This window comes from Python bivittatus, unplaced genomic scaffold (genome assembly GCF_059951505.1).
Source record: "Python bivittatus isolate LINGU-HERP-01145 unplaced genomic scaffold, Pbiv_v1 ctg000840_np1212, whole genome shotgun sequence".
Lineage (NCBI taxonomy): Eukaryota > Metazoa > Chordata > Lepidosauria > Squamata > Pythonidae > Python > Python bivittatus.
Window position 1 is genome coordinate 30,211,404 of NW_028277113.1, and position 20,522 is coordinate 30,231,925.

Consider the following 20,522-nt stretch of genomic DNA (forward strand, 5'->3'; position numbering starts at 1 on the left):
GTGTGCATTGCAGATTTTAATTTTAGCTTTTAATGCTGATTATCATGAACAGTTTTGTTTCAGAGAGTCATCTGAAGGGAGCTAAGGAAGGGGAAAAAATGCTTTTAAACCAACCTACCTTGAGCAACTAGTGAAACTGCCATCAATTACTTTGGTACAGAAAAAAAATGAATGTGCTATTCATACTATGCATACCAGGCTAAGCAACCTATTGCCTCCCTAACATTTAGGCTTCAATTCCCACCAGATCCAGCCAACATCTCCAAAGGCAAGGGAGCGCAGAAGCTGTGGTCCACAACCAAGGGAGGGAACTAAATTGTCCACTGCTGTCTTCTACCAATAAAACATCCAACTGAAGTCCTTCAACAATTTTAATTGCATAGTATCACACATTTCTGTAAAAACAAAACTAATGTATATCTTAAACTTGTAACAACTCATTAAACAAAGGTCTTTTTATGGCAGGCACATGAAGAAAGACTAGTCCACAAAAGCTTATACCATAAGATTGTATTCATCTTTGTTACAGATTTGTTAAAGACTCTGCCCTAAACAGACAAGTAGATCATCACAAGGCACACCCACCTGTTCACAATAGTTCAATTATATCATAACTTGACAACTTAGGCTCTAGTGACCAGGTCTCTGGCCTCAGTATGCATAAGCAGACCTACCCAGCAAAGTGTTACAGTGTTTTTAACCACTTGCAGATTGTAAGGTCAAAGCTGTATTTATTCCCTCCAGATACGACAGGCCTCAACTCTATTTCTAGCCAATGGCTCGTCGCCCGATACATCTAGAAAGCACCAGGTTGGGAGCAGCTTGTTATTCGGTAAGTCACAGGGCTCAGTGTTGGTGAAAGTTTACCCAGTGTTGGTGAAAGTCAGAAGCGGCACTGCTCCCGTTAGGGTGCGGAAAGGCACACAACTAACTGACGCTTGGGATGCTCACAGGTGTAGAAAAGCCCTATGCGCCAAACACGCTGGGACGGGGACAACCGTTTCATCTCCGTCCCATGGTAAAGGCTGGGGGCCAAGAGCTCTTCCCTGTCAACGAGCGAAAGGTTCCTGAAGAGAGTCCAGCTCTTCTCCCGCCACCTCAGCGAGCAGCTGGCACGGGAAACGGCCCCTCAAACTGCCGGTACCAACGCGGGTGGAGCGGGAAAAGAGAGAAACTAAGCTCCGAGCGCCTCGCGACGAAGAACGGGAACTGACCTGCCTTCGCCCCGCCCTCCCCCCGTTAGCCGCGTTCAGGACGTGCAAGAAACAAAGCGCTCACCCGAACTCCAGGCGAGCGCAACAGCCGCACGAGGCGGGCAACTCGAGGCACGGGAGACACAGCTCCAAGCGTCTCAGAAGTCCCCAGTCCCACCACCCGCGAACTCCTTAACAGAAAAGAAAAATAGCTCTTTCTCCTCCCCCCACCCACCCCGTCTTCTTCCCGAGACGATGCGCACGCGCACCTTCCGTCCTGGCGCCCGGGAAACCCGCTCAGGATTCCGTTTAAGAAAAAAGGCGGAGAGCAGAGGCGCAGAGTAGCGAACGCTATTGGATTATGAGATCACCCAGAAAGGGCGGGCTGCGGCCCTTTGATTGGACGAAAGGGAGTGACGCGCTTGCTTTCAAATGGCCTGGGCAAGGGATGAGTAAGATTGAATCCGAAGGAAGCGGTGATTGGTAGATATTTTATTAAAACTCAGAAAGGATATGCTGTGCAATAATCCCGATTCACATACGCACGGGACAATAATGATGTTGGGGAGATGATGAAAATTACACTACATTTGAAAGACGCCAGTTTGGGAAAGGTTGGTAGGGTTCACCTAAAATAGCGAAAGTACAATAATTACATTAGTTCTGTTGCACCGAATATGCCTTAATGATATTTACCATGCGACAAAAATACCGTTATAGACTTGCTAATTGGTTTTGATATATTGCTATAGAAACACTCTGAGGTGAGATGGAAAAGGCTGCAGATGCATTATTGGTATGCACAGGCCTATTAAAGATGTCTACATACTATATTGGCTTCAGTAGCAGCTAGCAATAAGGTGCCAGCAATTTACTGAGTAGGCCCAGTTCTTCAGCAGTTGAGAATGAATCCCTCAGTTCACCTTACAAAGACAGGAATGTGGCACACTTGTTTCTTGAAGCTAATCTGTTCCTCAGCCTCTGGCAATATTATTTTTCTTTGGATTTTGCCCTTCCCCTCCCATGTATGCATGCTGGCAGGATTCACACTATACATTAAATCAAAGCAAGACGTTCCATTATGGTTTACTAGATATAAACCCAGTTAGACTAAAAAATGCCACTTCATTTTGTCATGTAGAGATGCCACATATACTACTTAGGAATGCAAAAATCTGGACAATTACTGGATCACAGCAGAGAGTCTTTGCTACTATCTACCAATTGTCCAAATTTCTGCAGCCTAATATTTGTCCAGCTTTTTGCAGTCCCACTACTCTCACCTGTAACTCCTCTTGATTTAAAGGCTTTCTAGCACCTCCAGGCAATTTTTTTTTTCAAACATGCCAATGGCCATTGAGTGAGATAAAGCAGCAAATAAGGTAAGGTACTGTACTTAGTATAAACATAAAATCTTTAGTAAGATACAACTCAACATAATTTCCCAAACTTTTCCTTAAACTTTTTGAAGTAGATGAAAGCAACACACTATATACGTTCTCAATGTTTTATTGATTTATTTTCATATAACTGTAGTGGATATCATTACACAATGAGAAAATTTGCACAAATAACAAATATTCCTATTTTGTTGTAGGGATGCGTATAAGTATTTTATTTTTCAACTCTCTTTCAGGAAATTGCTAAGGAATGTGATGACCTAAAAGACTGATTCTTATGCTAAAAAATGTAAAGGGTTTTTTTTACTTCTACACTATAGGACAGGGTTTTCTTCAATCTGTATTCAATTTTAAGAAATTATTTTCAAACACAATGCACAATACAAAGAGAATATTAACAGATTACAACAAACTGAATATTTTTAAATGATAAAATACTCTGTTTCACATAATTTATCCTGAATACTGCATTAGATTGTTAAGAGTTAATTTAATAGTAATAAACTAGCATTTATTATCTGCAGAAGAACTAAACATAGTAGATTCAAAATACTATAGTTTGCATTACAGATCATACCTTTAAAAACCCACTCTGAATTCTGGTTGGGAAAAAAAATGTAAAAAACCAAACAAACAGCCAGGAGAAATGGAAGTGTTTTTTAAGTATGTAAGGCCTTTAATACAGCTTTAAATATGCATTAAACCCCTTCATGTTCACGTAAGAGATTAAGAGGTCGAGAGATATATCGTCTGCGAGGGTGAGGATACTGGAGATTGGCAGTGTCAGCATCGCAAGAGTGCTCTATCAGAGGAGGAAGAGGAGGAGGAGGAGGAGGTGGTGGTAAGAGCTGGGCATAACTGGACCATCTTGATCCAGCCCATGGGGAATCCAGAGGGGAAAAAAAATACCTGAAAACAATTCAGACAGGAACACCACACAGAAGGGAAAAACAGAAAGAATAGTAGTAAATACAAGAACCAGAGAGGAGAGACACATGCTGGGACAAAAATGAAAGAACCAAAATCAAGTTCTCAGCTCAAATTACAATCAGTTTTTAAAGTCTGGAAACTATTCTGAAGGAAAATGATCATAGGAGACAACAGAAAATATGCCTTACATTCATTGTAAAATGAATAAATTACATGTAAGTTAACTGTTTCTGAACTATCACATGTCTTCTCATTTATTCCTACAAATTAAGCTATTAATCACTGTTTTAAGGTAATTACAGAAAAACAGGCACAAATTATTTATGCACATTGGTCTGCTGTATTTGCATCCAATTTAGATTAACTCTACTCAGATGAATAAATCAAACTTAAAGATAAACTGTTTTTACAATGTTAGATTTTCACAATATACAGAGTTCTTTTTCCATTGCAATAACAGTCTGTGTGCTTATATACTGTACATCTCCGGAGAAAACACGAGATAACACTTCTGAATTAATGGCTTAAAGGATCATTCCATGTCACTTCTTATGACTTACCCGTAATAGAAGAAAACTTTGTAATCTTTATAATCTTTGGAAATGTACATAAATTTACAGAACAGAATAGTAAAGTTAGTAAATTTTGAGACAAGACATATTTAAAGCCACACTGACATGCCACTATATAAAACAAGGCATTAACTGAATGTTTGTACTAGGACACCACTTCAGTTTATTTCAAGGCAACAACTGCACTGCACAGAGCAGGGTGTAGATACTCTGTAATGCAGGAACTGGTTGGGACCACAAGATAATTCCCATACCAAATTAATATCATAGAACAAACATTCGCTTGGAATAGATTTCTACCACAAAACCAATAAGAGGAAATCTTATTAATTATTGCATGGAATCATGCCACTGGAACATGCAAATATCAGGTATGATCAAATCATTCTTATCAAGACAACTAAAAGTATGTTACTAATAGATTTGTGATTTTCATCTGAAGTAGTAGTTCTGAAACAATACCAAAATAATTTGATACCAACTCTACAGCTGCCAAATTACAATGTGCCCACATTGTTTACGACTAGTTATGTTGTATATTACAAATTCATGAGCAAAACTGTAATTGTTAAGAGTCTATGTGAACACTTCAAAATGCCAAACAAAATTAAAATATTCAAAACAATTTTAATGAAAAACAGTTGCTTCAATTGCTTTACATTAAGGATTTATCTCCTAACAATCTTAGAAAGCAAGGACAATAATCCTCTTTACATTAGTGAATTCCGTCTTTCTCCCTCAATGTGTGCTTTTGAGGGGAGGAAGTGGAATGCATAAGAAGGCTCTTCCTGTTACTTTTTTTTGTTACAGATTCCAACAAGATCATACTGTGCTGGCTACTAAGTACATATATAGCATTTTTTAAAAGAGTGTTTTGATTTGCATTTAGTAGTAGACAGACTGCTGGTGTCTTTGGAAGAGATCAAACGGCGATGGGGAGGGGGAAAATATCGCTTTCCATTCCTGTGTGCATGCAACAAGCAGTAAAACAGCAAAGTTACTCCAGTTAGCTTGGTATCAGCTGTGCTTTCTGTTAAAAAGGACATAATACAAATGGAGAAGGGAAAATGCATAACAATTTTAGACACACATGGTTATAAGCACAATAAGAATACTGTAGAGCAGTAGTTGATAGTTTGATTAATTCTCCAATCACTTTTCAAACTAATTATTTTTCTGTTAAGTATAAAACAATTACTTTGATCTTCTAACACATTAGTAGTGTTACTTGAATTGATTAACAAAGTACCAAAGTACCAAAACACTGAGCCCTAGAACAAGTAAAATCTATCAACTTGTTTCTAAAAGCTAGAATTTACAGTCGTCTTCTCATAAAATCTGTAGGAAATAAATTACAGTGTAGCACTTTGTTTTACTTTTAAGCTGTTATCAAAAAGCAAATTTAGGTTTTTTCACAATAGTGTGTATGCATTTCTTTGTTACAGCCTTCCTATTCTCCCTAAAATCATTTATTCTGAAACAAGACCTTTGCACAATCTATAAACAAGTATCCTGCTTAATTTAAACTGGTAGTAAGACCGGTAAGCAGTTGAAGAACAGTTTAATGAGCACAAGGACAGAAAGTGAAAATGTCTAAGAGCTTGTTCCATTAGTAAGCTTTTATTTTTTCTTATTTTTCTTATGGAAATATATACAAAATATGGTATCAAGCTATCCTGAATAATTGCAGCCCCAGAGCTTCTTCAGGCTCATAAGTAGCTGTAGGTACTTTTATTTTTCTCTTTCCTCATGTTTGCTCAAACTCCTCCATTGTGACATAATATACTACAAGGGAATCTATAGCTAGAATATGGAAATGTTACTATAGACCAATTGTCTTGTGTCCTATGTTTAGCACCTGCCTCTTAGAAAGCAACTGAGAAAGCAAATACAGGGAAAATTGTACACATTAGCACAAAAAAGATTATGAAATAAGGGGTGTATTTGTCTAAAGAAATGCAGCTGTATTTTCTGAATGCTATAGAAAACTGCTTGGTCACTTAGCTTCATCAAAAGAGCATACTGTATGCTACCACCATATTTAACAATACCTTAATTTTATAAAATATCTCCACCTGTATTTGTATAGAAAATGGTAATAAATCTATCACACGTGATCTGTATTGTGTCTATCAAAAGTGGCTATATCCAATTCCAATGGCAATCCTAAAAATAAGCTACGGAATAAATAAATAAGCTACGGAACTCATCTACTGAAAGTACTTGAACAAACTGGTTCTTAAGTAAAGAACAGAACTCAAGGAAGAACCTATCCCCAAAAGTTTAAAGTTGTAGGAAAATGAAAAATATGAAGTCAGAGAGACCCTGCAGGATCATGCCAAAGCCCATCTTAGCCCTACATTTTTTTTTTCCTCACAGTGGCCAACCACACCTGTGCGATGCTTATAAGCAGGAGACTGAGACATATCCCTCATCCACTGTTGTTCTCCTGCAAGTGGAGAGACATCTTACCCACCTGAGATACTGTGGAGTCTTTAAGACCAATAAGCTTTGGTAAACCTTCCTCTCTGAATTTATCCAATGCCCCCTTGAAGCCAGCCAAGACATTAGCTATTACATCTTCTAATGAATTTCAAATTTAATTATATGCTGTGTGAAGAATTAGTACTTTTATCTGTACCAAACCTCCTTCCAGTCAGTGTCATTGGATAACCCATTCTAGTGCTTTAAGAGGAAGAGAAACATCTCCCTGCCCGCTTTCTCCACATCTTGTGTGATTTTACCCATCCCAATCATGTTCCTCCTAAGTTGTACTTTCCCGAGCTAAAATACTTCTGCATCTTTTCCAGCCCTTACATTTTGTTTTAAACATCATGGTCAGAACAGAGATAGGCCATAGATTTGAATCTAGATATTAAAAGGTTGGCAAATTTTATTTTCTCTCCCTCCATGATACCTAGCATGGAATTTGGTTGAAAGACAGCAGGATAATTAGTGGTAAGTTTATTATAGGGAAATGAGATAGTTATTGTAAACAGGAAAAAAATTAGAGTAGATAATGCTTCCCACCCCCAACTACCCCAAATTACTGTATATCAGCATTTGAAGTAGATGAACAATAATGAAAGAATGCTTGTTCATAATATTTGTCCATTATGTATATTAGAACAGCCCTGGTGCAGCACTAATAGGACAAGCATAACTGAACCATTGAAGTGATTTTTTTAAATTAAACAAGAATGCATATAAAAACGACAGACGTCAACTTTTTAGTGAGATGAAATCAGCTATTTAGAGAATTAAGAGCTTTAAGATTGTGGAGTTCTCATAAAAAGAAACCTACCTGCCAACAGATGTTCCATTGACTGAATTCTGGAGGGTTGTAGTTGCTGTGCCAACAGGAGCATTAAAAACTCCCTGCTGTGTGGAGCTAGCATTGACTGGACTTCCATTGCCTTTCAGTATTCCAGTGCACTTCCAATTATCCATGTAATTAGCTAAATGGAGATCCACAAATCCAATTTGCATTTTTACCAGAAAGTTCTACTTATGTAGTTATAGTTAAAATTATGTACTTATATAACTATATATATTAGCATGTATTGTTATATTTACACAAATGCTTATATAGTCTCTCAATACTTCATTTAGTCTTGAGACTAAATTGTAGCAAACATAAATTGAGCAACAGCTTCTGCCACCAAATTACTGTAGACCTCCAATAACAACAAAACGATTTAAAATTTCTGCCTGTTTTACTATTTTATCAACATTTTAGAGAAAAAATGAATTAAACATTCTACCATTTAATCCTCACTAGTGAGGATTTAGTCAATCACTATATAGAATACTCTGCTTATAGTTATCCAGTAGGGTAGAAATCATTAAATTTGCCATGGGAAAAATCTCAGCCAGTATTTGGTGAACAATTCACTCAGTTAGATGACCCTTAAAAAATTAAAATAAATTTAAGAGCAAAACTAATAAATAGTCGCTGAGGTTCAAGGGATTGAGCAAGGATTAGTGGTATTGGAAAAGGGAAGTTTTTGCCATCATTGGTCCCAGAAAGAGCTGGCGATGATCTAGACCAGCCTGTACAATATTTGGCCCGCCAGCATTTTTTAAAAAGTCAATAAATTCACTGCTCCTGCCCCCAAAGACACAGCCTTATTTTATTGAGAATGACTATAGTAGCAGAATCTTGCAAATTTGACTGTTTTTCCTTCCCTCCCTTACATCCCAGGAAGTTGGGGGAGGGGAGCCAGTCTGAATCTTTCCTTTCCCTTTGTCCTGGGCTCAAAGCATGCTTATGCACATGTTATCTTAATGTTTTTTGGATAATTTCTCCAAGGCCATCTCCCTTTGCATCTTATTTATCCTTGGATGGATCCTCATCTCATCAATAAATGCCTCAGGTTGCCTTACTATAGTAACCCAATTTCACTGTTTCTTTTGTAGCCATTAGCTAGAAGTGATTGGTTTATTTGCTAGTGAAGAGAACTTCCTGTTTACTACATTACAGTGAATTTCAATATATTTACTGTAGCTTATTTTTCTGCCTTCATTCTGTTCAGTCACCAACTTCAATTCCCAATGTCATTCAAAGCCAGTGGGATTCTTGGAAGTATCTGCATTTTTCATCATAGTGGTTTGTGAATGCAGCCACAATGAAAATATAATTTCTACATATTATTCAGACTTATTAGTGGCTTATATTATATTGTATTCATTTTTATGACAATAAATATTAACATTTTATGAATGAAAATTGAATTTTGGACTGCAGAAGACTAAAATTTAAATATTATGATCCCATATAGTCCATAAATATTATACTAAAATGTTGAAGCAAGAGAAGTACAATTCAATACTAGCTAGGGGTACTTAGAAAGAAACCTAATAAGGTTCAGAATAATTAGATTCCTAGTATTGGTTCTGTAGCTCCAGTTCTTCAATAATTCAGAAAGAATATAAACGGATAAATTTCAGAAATATGCCCGGGGGGGGGTTGGGTGTGGCATCAGCTGAGACTCCAAGCAGGAGTGGAAGTGTGGCGAACATCATTCGGGAGTCTCTTAAGGCTTTCAAAGGCACTGCTCCACAGATTACCAGAAGTGAGACCCTATTCATTAACTTGGGCTCTAGTGATCAGTTCGTATTGTTGCTACTGTACCAGCCTCCCTGCTGCATAGCAACCTCCCTGCCTGAGCTGCTTGACTCAAGATTGGTGGTGGAGTTCCCTAGACTTATGGTCTTGGAGACTTAAATCTGCCCTGAGAATGGGGTCAGAGGAGTCTCAGGAGTTCATGGCTACCATGACAGCCATGGGCCTATCTCAGGTCATCCAAGGCCTGACACAGGACAATGGTCACACACCTAATCTGGCTTTCCTATTTGAGCAGCGGCAATGTGATCTGGGGGAGCTTTTAGTATCCCCCTTGTCATGGTCAGATCATGCCCTGATTACCATAGGGTTCTCCGGCATCACTATCCACCACAGGGAGGTAGAACCTATTAGACCAGTCTGCCCTCAGTGACTGATGGACCTGGATGAGTTTCAGAGGGGGCTAGGGGTGTTCCTGCTGGTCTGCTGCATGGTCCTTCTGAAGCCTTGGTTGCCGCTTGGAACAAGAGGGCAGCCAAGGCTTGGAATTGGATTCCTATGCAATCTCTCCCCTCTCATGGATTCTGTCACTTTCCATGGTTCGTGGAAGAGCTGAGGGAGATGAAATGGGAGAAGAGACATCTAGAGCGGCACTGGCGCTCAACAAGGGACAAACTCAACCAAGCACGGATCAGAGTAGCTATTAAGACCTACCTAGCAGCAGTAAGGGTAGCAAAGCAATAATACTTTGCCCTTGTTGTGTCCACAGATAGCCATCCCACGGCCCTGTTTCAGGTGAAACATGCCCTCTTGGATAGAGAGGGCTTGGAATTCCCCCTACCAGGTCGTGTGAAAGAAATAGCTCAACATCTGTCAAATAAAGTCACTCAAATTCATTTGCAGTTGGATGGCAACCTTGTTGCAGATCCTGGGGAGATGCCCAGGGTGGAGTCTTGCCCTGTTATCTAGGAATGGTTTGAACTTGTTGCGCCTGAGGAAGTGGATAGGCTCCTCAGGCCACCTGCTCTTTAAATCTATGCCCCTCCTGGCTAACTAAAGCTGCCCAAGGGGTGTTGTGCAAGTGCATTCTAGTGGTGGTGAATTCTTTGGATGACGGGGTTGCTCCTTCACCTCTTAAGGAGATCTTGGTGCACCCCTTCCTCAAGAAACCATCACTGGACCCCACTGTACTGGACAACAGGCTTGGGTATAGGACAAAAACAGTGTTGGTCGCACTTTTAGATGATCTCTGGCAACAGCAGGATGGGGTGGTGCATCCATCCTCACTCTGCTTGACTTTTCAGCAGTCTTTGATACTGCTATCCATAGTATCCTTCTGGACTTGCTCCATGGATTGGGAATGGGCAGCGCTGTATTGTGCTGGTTCTCCTCCTTTTTCTGGGGTCGATACCAGTTGGTGATAGGGGGAGAGAGATCCCGCCCTCGGCCTCTACTATATGGGGTGCTGTAGGGTTTGCCGCTCTCTCCTCTCCTGTTTAACACCTACATGAAGCCACTGGGTGAGCTCATCTGTCGCCATGCGGTGAGGTATCATCGGTACGCTGATAATTATACATTTTTGCCCCTGGTGAATTAAGCAATGCTGTTGATGTCTTATCCTGGTACCTGGAGGCTATGGGGGTCTGGATAGGGAACAACAGGCTTCAGCTACACTCTGGCAAGACTGAGTGGCTCTGGGTTTTTAGACCTGCCAGTCCTGCAACTATGCCATTTTTGGTACTGGATGGGATTGTGCTGCCCCAGACAGACCTGGCATGCAACTTGGAGGTCCTCCTAGAATTCATGACTCCTGCTCAAAGACCAGGCAGTAGTCGTAGCTAGCAGGGCCTTTGCACCAGTTATGCCTCTTCCTTGATTGGGAGGCTCTGTTCACCATCATTCATGCCCTAGTCACTCCCGGGTAGACTACTGTAATGCATTCTACATGGGGCTGCCCTTATAGAGTATCTGGAAGTTTCAGCTTGTGCAAAATGTGGCAATGCGGGAAGTTATGTGTGCCCCTAGAACAGCACATATTAGACCTCTGCTCCGTGAGCTGCACTGGTTGCCACTTTGCTTCGGGTCCAATTCAAGGTGCTGGTTTTGACCTTAAAGTCCTTCATGGTGTGGGGCCAGGTTATTTGAGGGACCACCTCTTCCTGTTTACATCTGCCCGTCCCATCAGATCCGGCAGCAGAGGTATGTTGTGGGTCCCATCTGCTAAGGGCTTACATCTGGCAGGACACAGGAGATGGGCCTTTTCTGCCATGGCACCTGCCCTGTGGAACATCATCCCGCACCCAAAAGTGAGATTGGCCCCTTCTCTGCCATCCTTCCAGAACGCCCTCAAAACTTGGCTATGTCAACAGCCCTGGAGGTCTCAAGGGAATTATGATCTGCTGATGTGGCCCAATGTTTGGAATATCCAATGTTCTCGCCTAGCCTTTTTTAATAATAACATCAATGTTTTAATGGTAGCGTATTTTAATATTGTTATTTTATGGTTTTATTGTACACTGCCCAGAGTCACATTCTGTGAAATGGGCAGCCGTATAAATATGGGGGAGGGAGGGACGGAGGAAGCTGAAGAAATGCTTACCCTTCCAAAGCCTTACACATCCATCATCACCTGAAGATGCAAGTACTGTGCCAGTAATATTCCAACTTACACGCCAGACTTGGGAATTGTGATTATCAAACTGGGCCACTAACTGAACCTCAAATTTTGTCAATCCCGATGAAGTACTCAGCTCTTTCCTATTAAAAAAAAGTGCACATCTGAATTGTACTTTAGTCTATGCAATACATTCTACTTTAAAAATTATGTTGTTTCATTTTAACACATTCATAATAAAGACATTATTTGAGAAATCAGAGTAAAACATTGAAAAGAACTACATTTTCCCTTTGTGAGTTGCAACAAAATAGTTACTAAAGAGCTAAATGCTACATAAAAATACTAGATTCTCAACAAGAACAACTTATCTCATCTGTGAGACAAAGTTATATAGAAATGTGTCCACATTAAAGAACCTGTTTGAAAAACTTACCTTAGAGGTTTTAATGTGAAAATTCGTACATCTTTGGTAGCTACTGCCAATATATGGAAGGACCTTCCAAGGTTTGGAGCAAATGCAATATCATGCACAGGATCTGTGACTGTCATAAGAGTTTCTGCTTTTGCATACTTCCTGAGTAACATATAAACAGAGTATTTATTCCCTTACATAAGATACATTAGGTCTCCCAGAGTTTCCTTTTTTAAAAAAAAAAAACATTATAACCAAATTCTTTCATGTAATGTAGGTTTGATTTTTCAAGAAGTATATTCTACTTAAGACTTTATACTACATTTGACCTTTTTAAACTGATTCCAACTAGTATCAATGGAATAATGAACAGATCTCGTCTCATTCTGAGTATTGTGATGGAGGACTACTGTTTAAGAAATAGACTCATAGAATTATATTCATAGAACTTCTTTCTTTGGATCCTCACTGTAGCTATAGAACAAAAAAACATATTAAGAACGAATGCACTGGAACCACTTAGTATATTTCATTCCCAAAATTACATTTTTAGTACTTTTTATTCATATGAACACCTCAATAATGTTTCAGCAATATCGTAATGCATTTAAATTAATTATAAAAGTAGCTGTGTTTTTTCCTCTCACCTGGTATTTTCGTTGTATTCATATATCTGCACTTTAGCCAGTATATTAGGACTTCCATCATCACTTCCTACAGCTATCATAGGAGCATGAGCACGAGAACTACAAATTAAAAATGAAATATTCTTAGATAAGCTTTTAAAACAACTATGTGTAGTAAATCCAAAATTCTGCCTGTGCCATTCATAGACTAAGTTCACACAATGCACTGAAACTTAATTTGGTTTGTTGTTTCTTAGCAGTGCAATGTGTGATGCCAGCCAATTGTAGCTTATTCCACAAACAACAGTTAAGCAAATTATGCTTTATTTTGAGTAAAAAGATCAATGGGTTCATATATTATTTTCTTCCTAACCTACATTTGAGACACTTTTAATTGAAAATATCTTTCCCGAGCCTGAGAACAAGTCACCTGCACCTCTGCTGACTGATCCTTCAACTATAGATCCAAATTTTCTTCCAGTTCTAACATCTTTAGAACTAAAAACTATTATTTTATATGCCGATTGCAGAAAAAAGATACATTAGTCTTAATTAGTCACAAATTAAGAGAGATTTTTTTCATGATTTAGTAGTTTTTCTAAAGAACTAATAACTTACCTTGAAGGATTCCAAGAAATACAACTGCAGCTTAGCTTACATGATATTTCATGCTGAAGTGACCACTGACTGAGATTCATAACATCCGGAGCTTCATATATTCTAACAACTCCATCTGCTGAACATGTTGCTAACATGAGACCCATATGTTTGGGAGCAAACTTGACATCTGTAACTGATGTCCTACTATCAACCAAAGTAGTCCTCTTTACCTATAAATGCAGCAGTTGGTAGGAGGAAAATTATTAATGGATGATTATTAAAAGCACAATTATAATTACAAATATAATTTTAGTCATAGCGTTAAGAAAATAGGGATTTTGTATTAGAAATCTTATAAGCTACAAAGTTACCAAAGAAAAAAACATGATTGCTTAATATTTCAAAGTGGCTAATGGAAATATATTATTCCCAGAAGAGGAAAAAAAATCCTTTAGTGCTAGAAAAGAAAGTGAGTAATATTAAGGGATCTATTTAAAAATAAGATTCTGATTCATTAAAAAAAAAAGACATGAAACATTTTTCACTAAATAAAAATTAATAACTCTAGGAGGCTGTCTTCATAGGTAAGTTTTATTTTCTTGACTGTTGGATTTATTTGGCTGAAATTTGCCATAGTGGCTTGCTTTAGTAGTAAAACAGCAGTACTGCCTACCATTCAAATCCTCTTTCATCACAAATATTCACAAAGGTATTCTGTGCAATATTGATCAAGTAATGTGATACACAATGCTTTTTTATAAATTATTTATAATTTAAAATTAAATTTTATTTCATTTTTTAAATATTATTTCAGTTTCTTAATTCAGATTCAATAATATGGTGGTAAAGGAAGATAAAGCAGTCACTGCACAATGGTAGTTTCATCTTTCCTTTGCTAGGTTAGTTGGAATTCCTGGGGATATGGAATGTGGAATGTGTTTTTGTTTTCTTTTGATCTACAAACCTTGCAGTCACTGAGAAACAGAACAGCAAGCATTTTTTTCTATAAGAGATTATACACACTGACTACATTTATACAGTGTGCCAAGCGAGAAACAAATTACACTACATTGTGGTTCATGCCATTTATTTAATTATCATATATCTTATCTGTCCAATAATCAAAGTTCTTTAGACAGGTTGCCAAGTTACTTAAAACATTAAACATTTCTAAAACTATTTAAAAAGAGAAAAATTAACAGTGAAAATGATAAAATGCAACAAATAAATACAGGCGGTCCTCCAGTTACAACCACTCGTTCTGCAACTGTTCAGTTACAATGGTGCTGAACAAGGGAGACTTATGACCAGTCCTTGAAGTAGTAGCCATCACAGTATCCCTGTGGTCAAGTGATTGCGATTTGGGCACTTGGCAACTGGCTTGCGCTTATGATACTTGCAGCGTCCCATGGTCACATGATTGCCATTTGTAGCTTTCCCTATTGGTTTCCCACAAGCAAAACTCAATGGGGAACCCAGCAGGAGATCACAAGTTGCTCTGGTAAATCATTCTTGCTGCTTTTTCTCTGGAGGAGCAGCCAGGTAGCAGGACGAGTGCAGGCCCCAGGCAGCTGCCCTTGTGCTGGGCCATAGCACCTACTCCCCACCTGCACTCATGCCAGGCCATACTACCCATCCCCACCTGCACTCACACACTGGGCCGTAGCACCTACTTACTCACACTCATGACAGCCTGTAACACTCACCACTCCACCCACACTCACGTGGGGCTGTAGCGGCCACCTTCATTGGGGGAGCTGCCCACACCGCCACCCTGCCTCCTCCACCAGCTCTGTCTTGCCTCCTTCCCAGCCAGGCCTGTCAAGCTTTCTTTGGCAGACGAGGCTCCACTGCCCTGCTGTGCACGTCCCTGGGTCGCGCCATCACCCTGTACCTGGATCCTGGACCAGCAGCGGAAGAAGACAGCAAAGGTCAGCTGGAGGCAGCGGAGGGCAGCAGGAATAAACAGCAGTGGCGGAGTGCAGGGCGGCCAAAAGAGCAGAGATGGGTGTTAGATAGGTGGGTTGGGGCAGTTGAAGTGCACACTGCGGTTGTAAATGTGGGCCAGTTGCCAAGCACCCATATTTTGATACTTCGAGGATCTGTCATAACTACCATTCATTCAGCACCATTGTAACTTTGAATGATTGCTGAATGAATGGTCGTTAAGCGAGGACTACCTGTATGTAAAAACAAAATTCCACTAGGATTTTGGCTTCAATTCTAACCTCTTCCATGAATGAAACATGCTGGATTTACACATCATATTGACCCATAATGAGATTTTTTTTAGTTTCATCTAAGCAAGTTTTATGAAGCCAGCTTTCTCAGTTCCTTCTATAGTCTCCCATATCCCTTTCTAATCTTCTCCTGAGAGTTCAGAAGCCTCAGTGATGATTTAGGTAGTTGCAGCTGAGACAGAATTCAGCGGAATTCGCTCATCTTTTGCAAATACAAATATGGAAAGAAAATTACAAATATAAAATAAGTTTGTTGTTTACACTAAAAAATACTCTAGCAAACAAAATGTTCAAGTTAACAGATTTATATACTTCACTGTTATCAAGGATATCATGAACAAATTCTAAATAAGAAAGGCATATTCCAAACTACCTATTTTTCAGATCTTACCCAGTGACTTTGTCCCCGAAGTTTATCATTTGATTCTCCTACTATTTCTTCCCAAACAGCAGCTGTTCTATCAAAAGAGCAAGAAGCCAAGACTTGTCCAAATTCTGGATGTGCCCATGTCACGCGCCACACAGATCCACTGTGTGTCTGCAAAATTAAGATGAATTAAAATTTATATGCTGGGTTCACACAGTATGTTGAGACAATAGTCGAACCATAAAACTGAACAACCATTAACCTATGCAATGTATTTATCAAATTTGGGGGGGGGGACATAACAGGAACACAAATTAAGTAACAAATGTTATTTTAAATAATCCTTTTGACTAATCAATTTTCAAGGCAGTAGCTAGCTATTTATTGAAAAAATAGGATCATCATCCACAAAGCTAGCTAGCCCAAACATCTCATGAATTAGTGCTTTGTTCTAATCCTCCCATGTTTATTTAGCAGCCACTATCACTCTATGTTACAAACATATATTGCAAAAGGAAGAATTGGAATCATCACCTTAGAACCTTCATAGCAATAGTTATGCAAGGTGGTAAGCAAAAGAGAAAACAAAGATAAAAATACAGCAATAATAGGCTATATATCTAGGCTATACATACACAAGGAAAAACAGGCTACACATCTTTATCATAAGAAGTTATAGGAGACAGAAGAAAGGAGATGTGATACTTGAACATGTGTATATAGCATGCCTGGAAAAATTATAGAATTGGTGGAAATCTTGAAGGTCAACTAATGTTAATTTAGGATTCACACAACAATATGCATATGGCCACATGGTCACCCATCCAATGCTCAAACACGTCTGGCAAAGGAGAACATACCCCCTCCTGAGGCATTCTGTTCCATTACAGAATACTGCAGTTCTTACCATTAGGAATTTCCCCTTCATCTTTAACACAACAACAATCCAGGACCATTAAGTAAACATTCTAAGTAAAAAATTATAAACTATTATACCTTCTTAACTGTCCCTCAAGTCTTTAGAATACACAGAGGACTCATCTGGTGCCTCCCAAAATATTCTGCATTTAAAGCAGAATAGAATGGGTGTTCCTTCTGCCTTTGCAAAGGCAAGATGTAAGAAAAGAATGCCATATCCCTCAGCAACCCAAAGTTTTTCTATGCATGCCACAAGACAAAACACAGGGCAGGGACACAGCTCTCATATTATGGCAGAGGCTTTTGCCTTCCCTAAAATATAGCACATAAAAGAGCCGCTAATTTCTGTATACTTAGTTGTATGCATGTGTGTGTATGCATGAGAGAAAGGAAGGCAAGGCTAGAATCTCTGTAGAGCTAGAAATTCTAACCATGGCCAATTTTGTAACAGCCAGATCTACGGAAGCTTCAGTTCTGAAGAGAGAGTCAAAATATGAGAAATGTGACCTTGTGTGGAAAACCCAAGAAAAATATAAGGTTTCAAGAGAAAGAAATATGGAAATTCAGTCCTATAACTTTGATGAAGTGAAACATCAGAGATGGCCCAGCATTTAAAAATAAAATAATTTGTAGTGGGAATAAGCAATATAGTGTCCGTGGCCACTAACAAACCTGCAGACAACCCACAAGACAGGCTCCCTACCTTGCCTGATATAGCAGAAAGTATCTAGAGCAGTAGAGAGAAAGCAAAGAATACCAATTGCCCTATTAGTAAATGGCCATATTCATCATGAGAGCCATATTGTGAAAATGCACTCTAATAATGACAGCCATTATGTAAAAGCTCCTATAATATATTCTGAAAATTCTATTTGTACCCACTAGTCCAAAAATATTGCTTCTGTATTTAACATTATCCCAAAAGACTGCAATCCTAAACACATTTAGAAAGAAGTGAGTTCTATGTGAGGATTGCAGCTGCAAAAACTTGGATGCACTAGATGACAGCAAAAAGTTAAGAGTTTCTGTATCTCTTTGTTTCCCTCTTGGGATCATCCAGATTTTTGCAGGCCAGATCTAACAGCCCTACTCCCACTAAACATAAAGAAAATTACCTTTAGGGTAGGCATCACAGGATTGCAATTTTAGACACCATTGTTTCCCTTCATTATGGTTTTACATGTCAAGTAATATTTTATATAACACTAGATTACCTTCAAAAACAACAACTAACAAGTTCTTACCTTCCAACTGGCAGTACAATGCCATTCTCCATTTTCACCTTTGTCCCAAACCTATTAAGACAGACATGTTTTATTACAAAATGAAGACATATATGAATCTTCATAACAGATCTTGTATAAAATCTTATCAGAATGAGACTCCATAAACACTCCAATTAAATCCCAAGTCGTATATAAGCAAAGTAAGAAGCTACACATATTCTTAACAGATAGAAAAAACAAAATCAAGTTCAGAAGTATTTCCTTCCAAATGAACAATCTTATGACTAAGAAGTAAACCAGAACAACAAGTAACTATTTTTGGCTTCATAATAATTCTGCCACTATTTAATTACAGCATAATAACTTGTGGCTATTTAAATCTCTCCAATTATAAAAATGAATTAGTGCTACTGGTCACAGGAATATTTTATGGCTTACTGTTTTGGCTTTTTGTTAGCTCATAAACCTCTATGAACTAAGGACACGGAGGATACCATTAGGGTTTGTTTACATACCACGCTAAGGACAGAACAAGATTATCTGCCTCATGATTTTTACATATGATTTGAGGTTTATCATTCCATTTGAATTTGCAGAAAACAGTTTTTGAAATGAAAGCCCATTATAGTTTCAAATTTCAATTACTGTAAGTACATGGCAGCTGCTCCAAATTAAGAGAGCATGGCTAGTCTAAGAGGATAAGATGGCACTGTTCGCATCCCATTAATTATCCCCTTTGCCTTAAGCGCAATACTGGGTGAATGCATTATACTAAGCTATGGTTTGCTTAACCCTGCTTTCTAAATCAAATTACAGATGGCTGGATTCAAACCTACTAAACCACAAACCGTGCCTCCCAATTCAAACCACAATGGCTGGATTCACGCAACATTCCAAACTCAAACACCTCCCTCCAGTTCAGTTTAGCATGCTGTGCAAATCCAGCCAAAGTGGACTTTCCTTTATATATTAAAATGCTGACTTGAAAGATGGTTCCCAACATAGAATTCCGTTATCCTACTAACAACTGCACCTTCTACCCAACCAAGTTGGGGCAAAGGCACCTTATAGGAAAAATGCGACTAGCCTGAACGAGCATGTTGACTGGCTCATCCTGACACATTAGTCAAAAAAGAAAAGACTTTCGACCTTGGTCTGGCCCCCATCCTTTCCCGCACCTTAACACTCTGGTCACTAGAGCAAGTCGCCATGCGCCGCCCATGGAAGTCAAAGGAAACATCGTGGATGAGGTCGCGGTGATCAGCCGCGATACTTCGCGCCACGAACATCCCGGCGGCCTCGCCGTCTCAGTCAAGAAACGTTTCTTTCTTCAGGAGAATCAGCAAAACCAGCGACCTTCTTTCACTGGAACCCTCCACGAAAAAGAACTCCCTTTCACGCAGCTCAAACAGGCGCGCCGGGCTCATAATAATTGCGTTAAGCGTCGAGCTGTCGTCAAAAGGAAGCGACCAATCGCTTTCGTCGCTAACGCTTACGCTCTTTTCCCGTTAGACCAACGTTGCTCAACTCTGACGCGTGGGCTTCTACTTCCAGAATTCCCCAGCCAGAATCCCGGAATTCTGGGAGTTGAAGTCCACGCGTCTTAAAGTCGCTGAGGCTGAGAAACACTGCCTTAGATGGAAAGAGACACAGCCCCGGAAGTTTGAGAGAGAGATTTAGCAGAAGTCTGTACTGTAGTTCTGATCGAGCCAAAAAGGCACATGGAATATGGGCTGATAGGGAATAAAGACTTCTAGCGTTATCGCCGATTGAAGCCCTCTCCCCCAAACCTGTAGTACAACCATAAACGCTTTTGTTTTAAAGAGACGAATCCCAGTAAAAATAATCAACAATTTTGTAACTGTTGAAACAAGCTGGAATTCTGTATGTACTTATCAGAGATTAAACCCATTTGAATTCAAGTGGGTTTACTTGAGTAGCTGAATGAGAGTGCACTCTTATGCAGCAATTCTATGTACATCTGAATTCAATGAGCCTTTCTAGTCGATCAATGAACAATGACACTGCAATATATGTATTACCGTATATCAAACATTTTAGTCATCTGAAGTATATTCTACAACTTCTTAATATTTCAAATGCTACAAACCTTATTTTTCCTGCTACAAAATAATAGAAGTATCCCTCTGGAATGCAGTTATTTATTTTCTTTCAGGCACACTATATATATTAGAGTCCACTGGAACTAATTCAGATGCATCGTATGATGAGGGTTAACTCTAAACCAATAGCTATGCTAAAATAAATCTGTTGGTAAACTACCTTTGAAAGAGCTGTGAGAGACATGGAGGAAGCTAAACTTGTATATTCTTCTTGAATGGAAGAAAAATTCATT

The 20,522-nt window shown here is 39.1% G+C and overlaps 2 protein-coding genes across 8 annotated transcripts in view; both read right to left on the reverse strand.

Annotated features, from left to right (window-relative positions):
- CEP192 (centrosomal protein 192) overlaps positions 1-1,540 on the reverse strand; it is a 77,228-nt gene extending 75,688 nt beyond the window's left edge. For 4 of the 6 annotated variants that reach the window (XM_088130557.1, XM_088130558.1, XM_088130553.1 and 1 more), the window contains exon 1: positions 1,463-1,540. The gene's annotated coding sequence lies outside the window, so the exon portion shown is untranslated. Of the gene's footprint in view, positions 1-674; positions 1,195-1,278; positions 1,401-1,462 lie in introns of those variants that run through there. The other 2 variants (XM_088130554.1, XM_088130555.1) reach the window with 2 other exon arrangements.
- A 1,152-nt stretch (positions 1,541-2,692) lies between these two features.
- SEH1L (SEH1 like nucleoporin) lies at positions 2,693-19,612 on the reverse strand. Of its 2 annotated transcripts, none has more exons than XM_007442055.3 (9): positions 19,345-19,611; positions 18,185-18,235; positions 16,047-16,193; positions 13,434-13,645; positions 12,837-12,935; positions 12,211-12,351; positions 11,760-11,917; positions 7,400-7,553; positions 2,693-3,502 (listed from the first exon to the last, which is right to left on the reverse strand). In XM_007442055.3, exons 1-9 carry the CDS (start codon positions 19,453-19,455, stop codon positions 3,292-3,294), a joined length of 1,284 nt encoding a protein of 427 aa, XP_007442117.2. In that variant the 5' UTR covers positions 19,456-19,611; the 3' UTR covers positions 2,693-3,291. The 2 variants fall into 2 exon arrangements, with proteins under 2 accessions (XP_007442117.2, XP_007442118.1); XM_007442056.3 differs by having other exon boundaries at positions 3,367-5,125; positions 19,345-19,612.
- Between the last annotated feature and the right edge of the window lie 910 nt (positions 19,613-20,522).

Bases quoted from the DNA above. Each gene is read 5' to 3' on its own strand.
- SEH1L (XM_007442055.3), bottom strand. From the start codon at position 19,455: ATGTTCGTGGCGCGAAGTATCGCGGCTGATCACCGCGACCTCATCCAC. The intron at 12,936-13,433 runs GTAAGTTATTAG...TTTAATTTGTAG, and splicing joins ATTTCTTGGAATCCTTCAAG to TTCTCGTGCTCATGCTCCTA. The intron at 7,554-11,759 runs GTAAGCATTTCT...ATCTCCATTTAG, and splicing joins ATGTGTAAGGCTTTGGAAGG to CTAATTACATGGATAATTGG.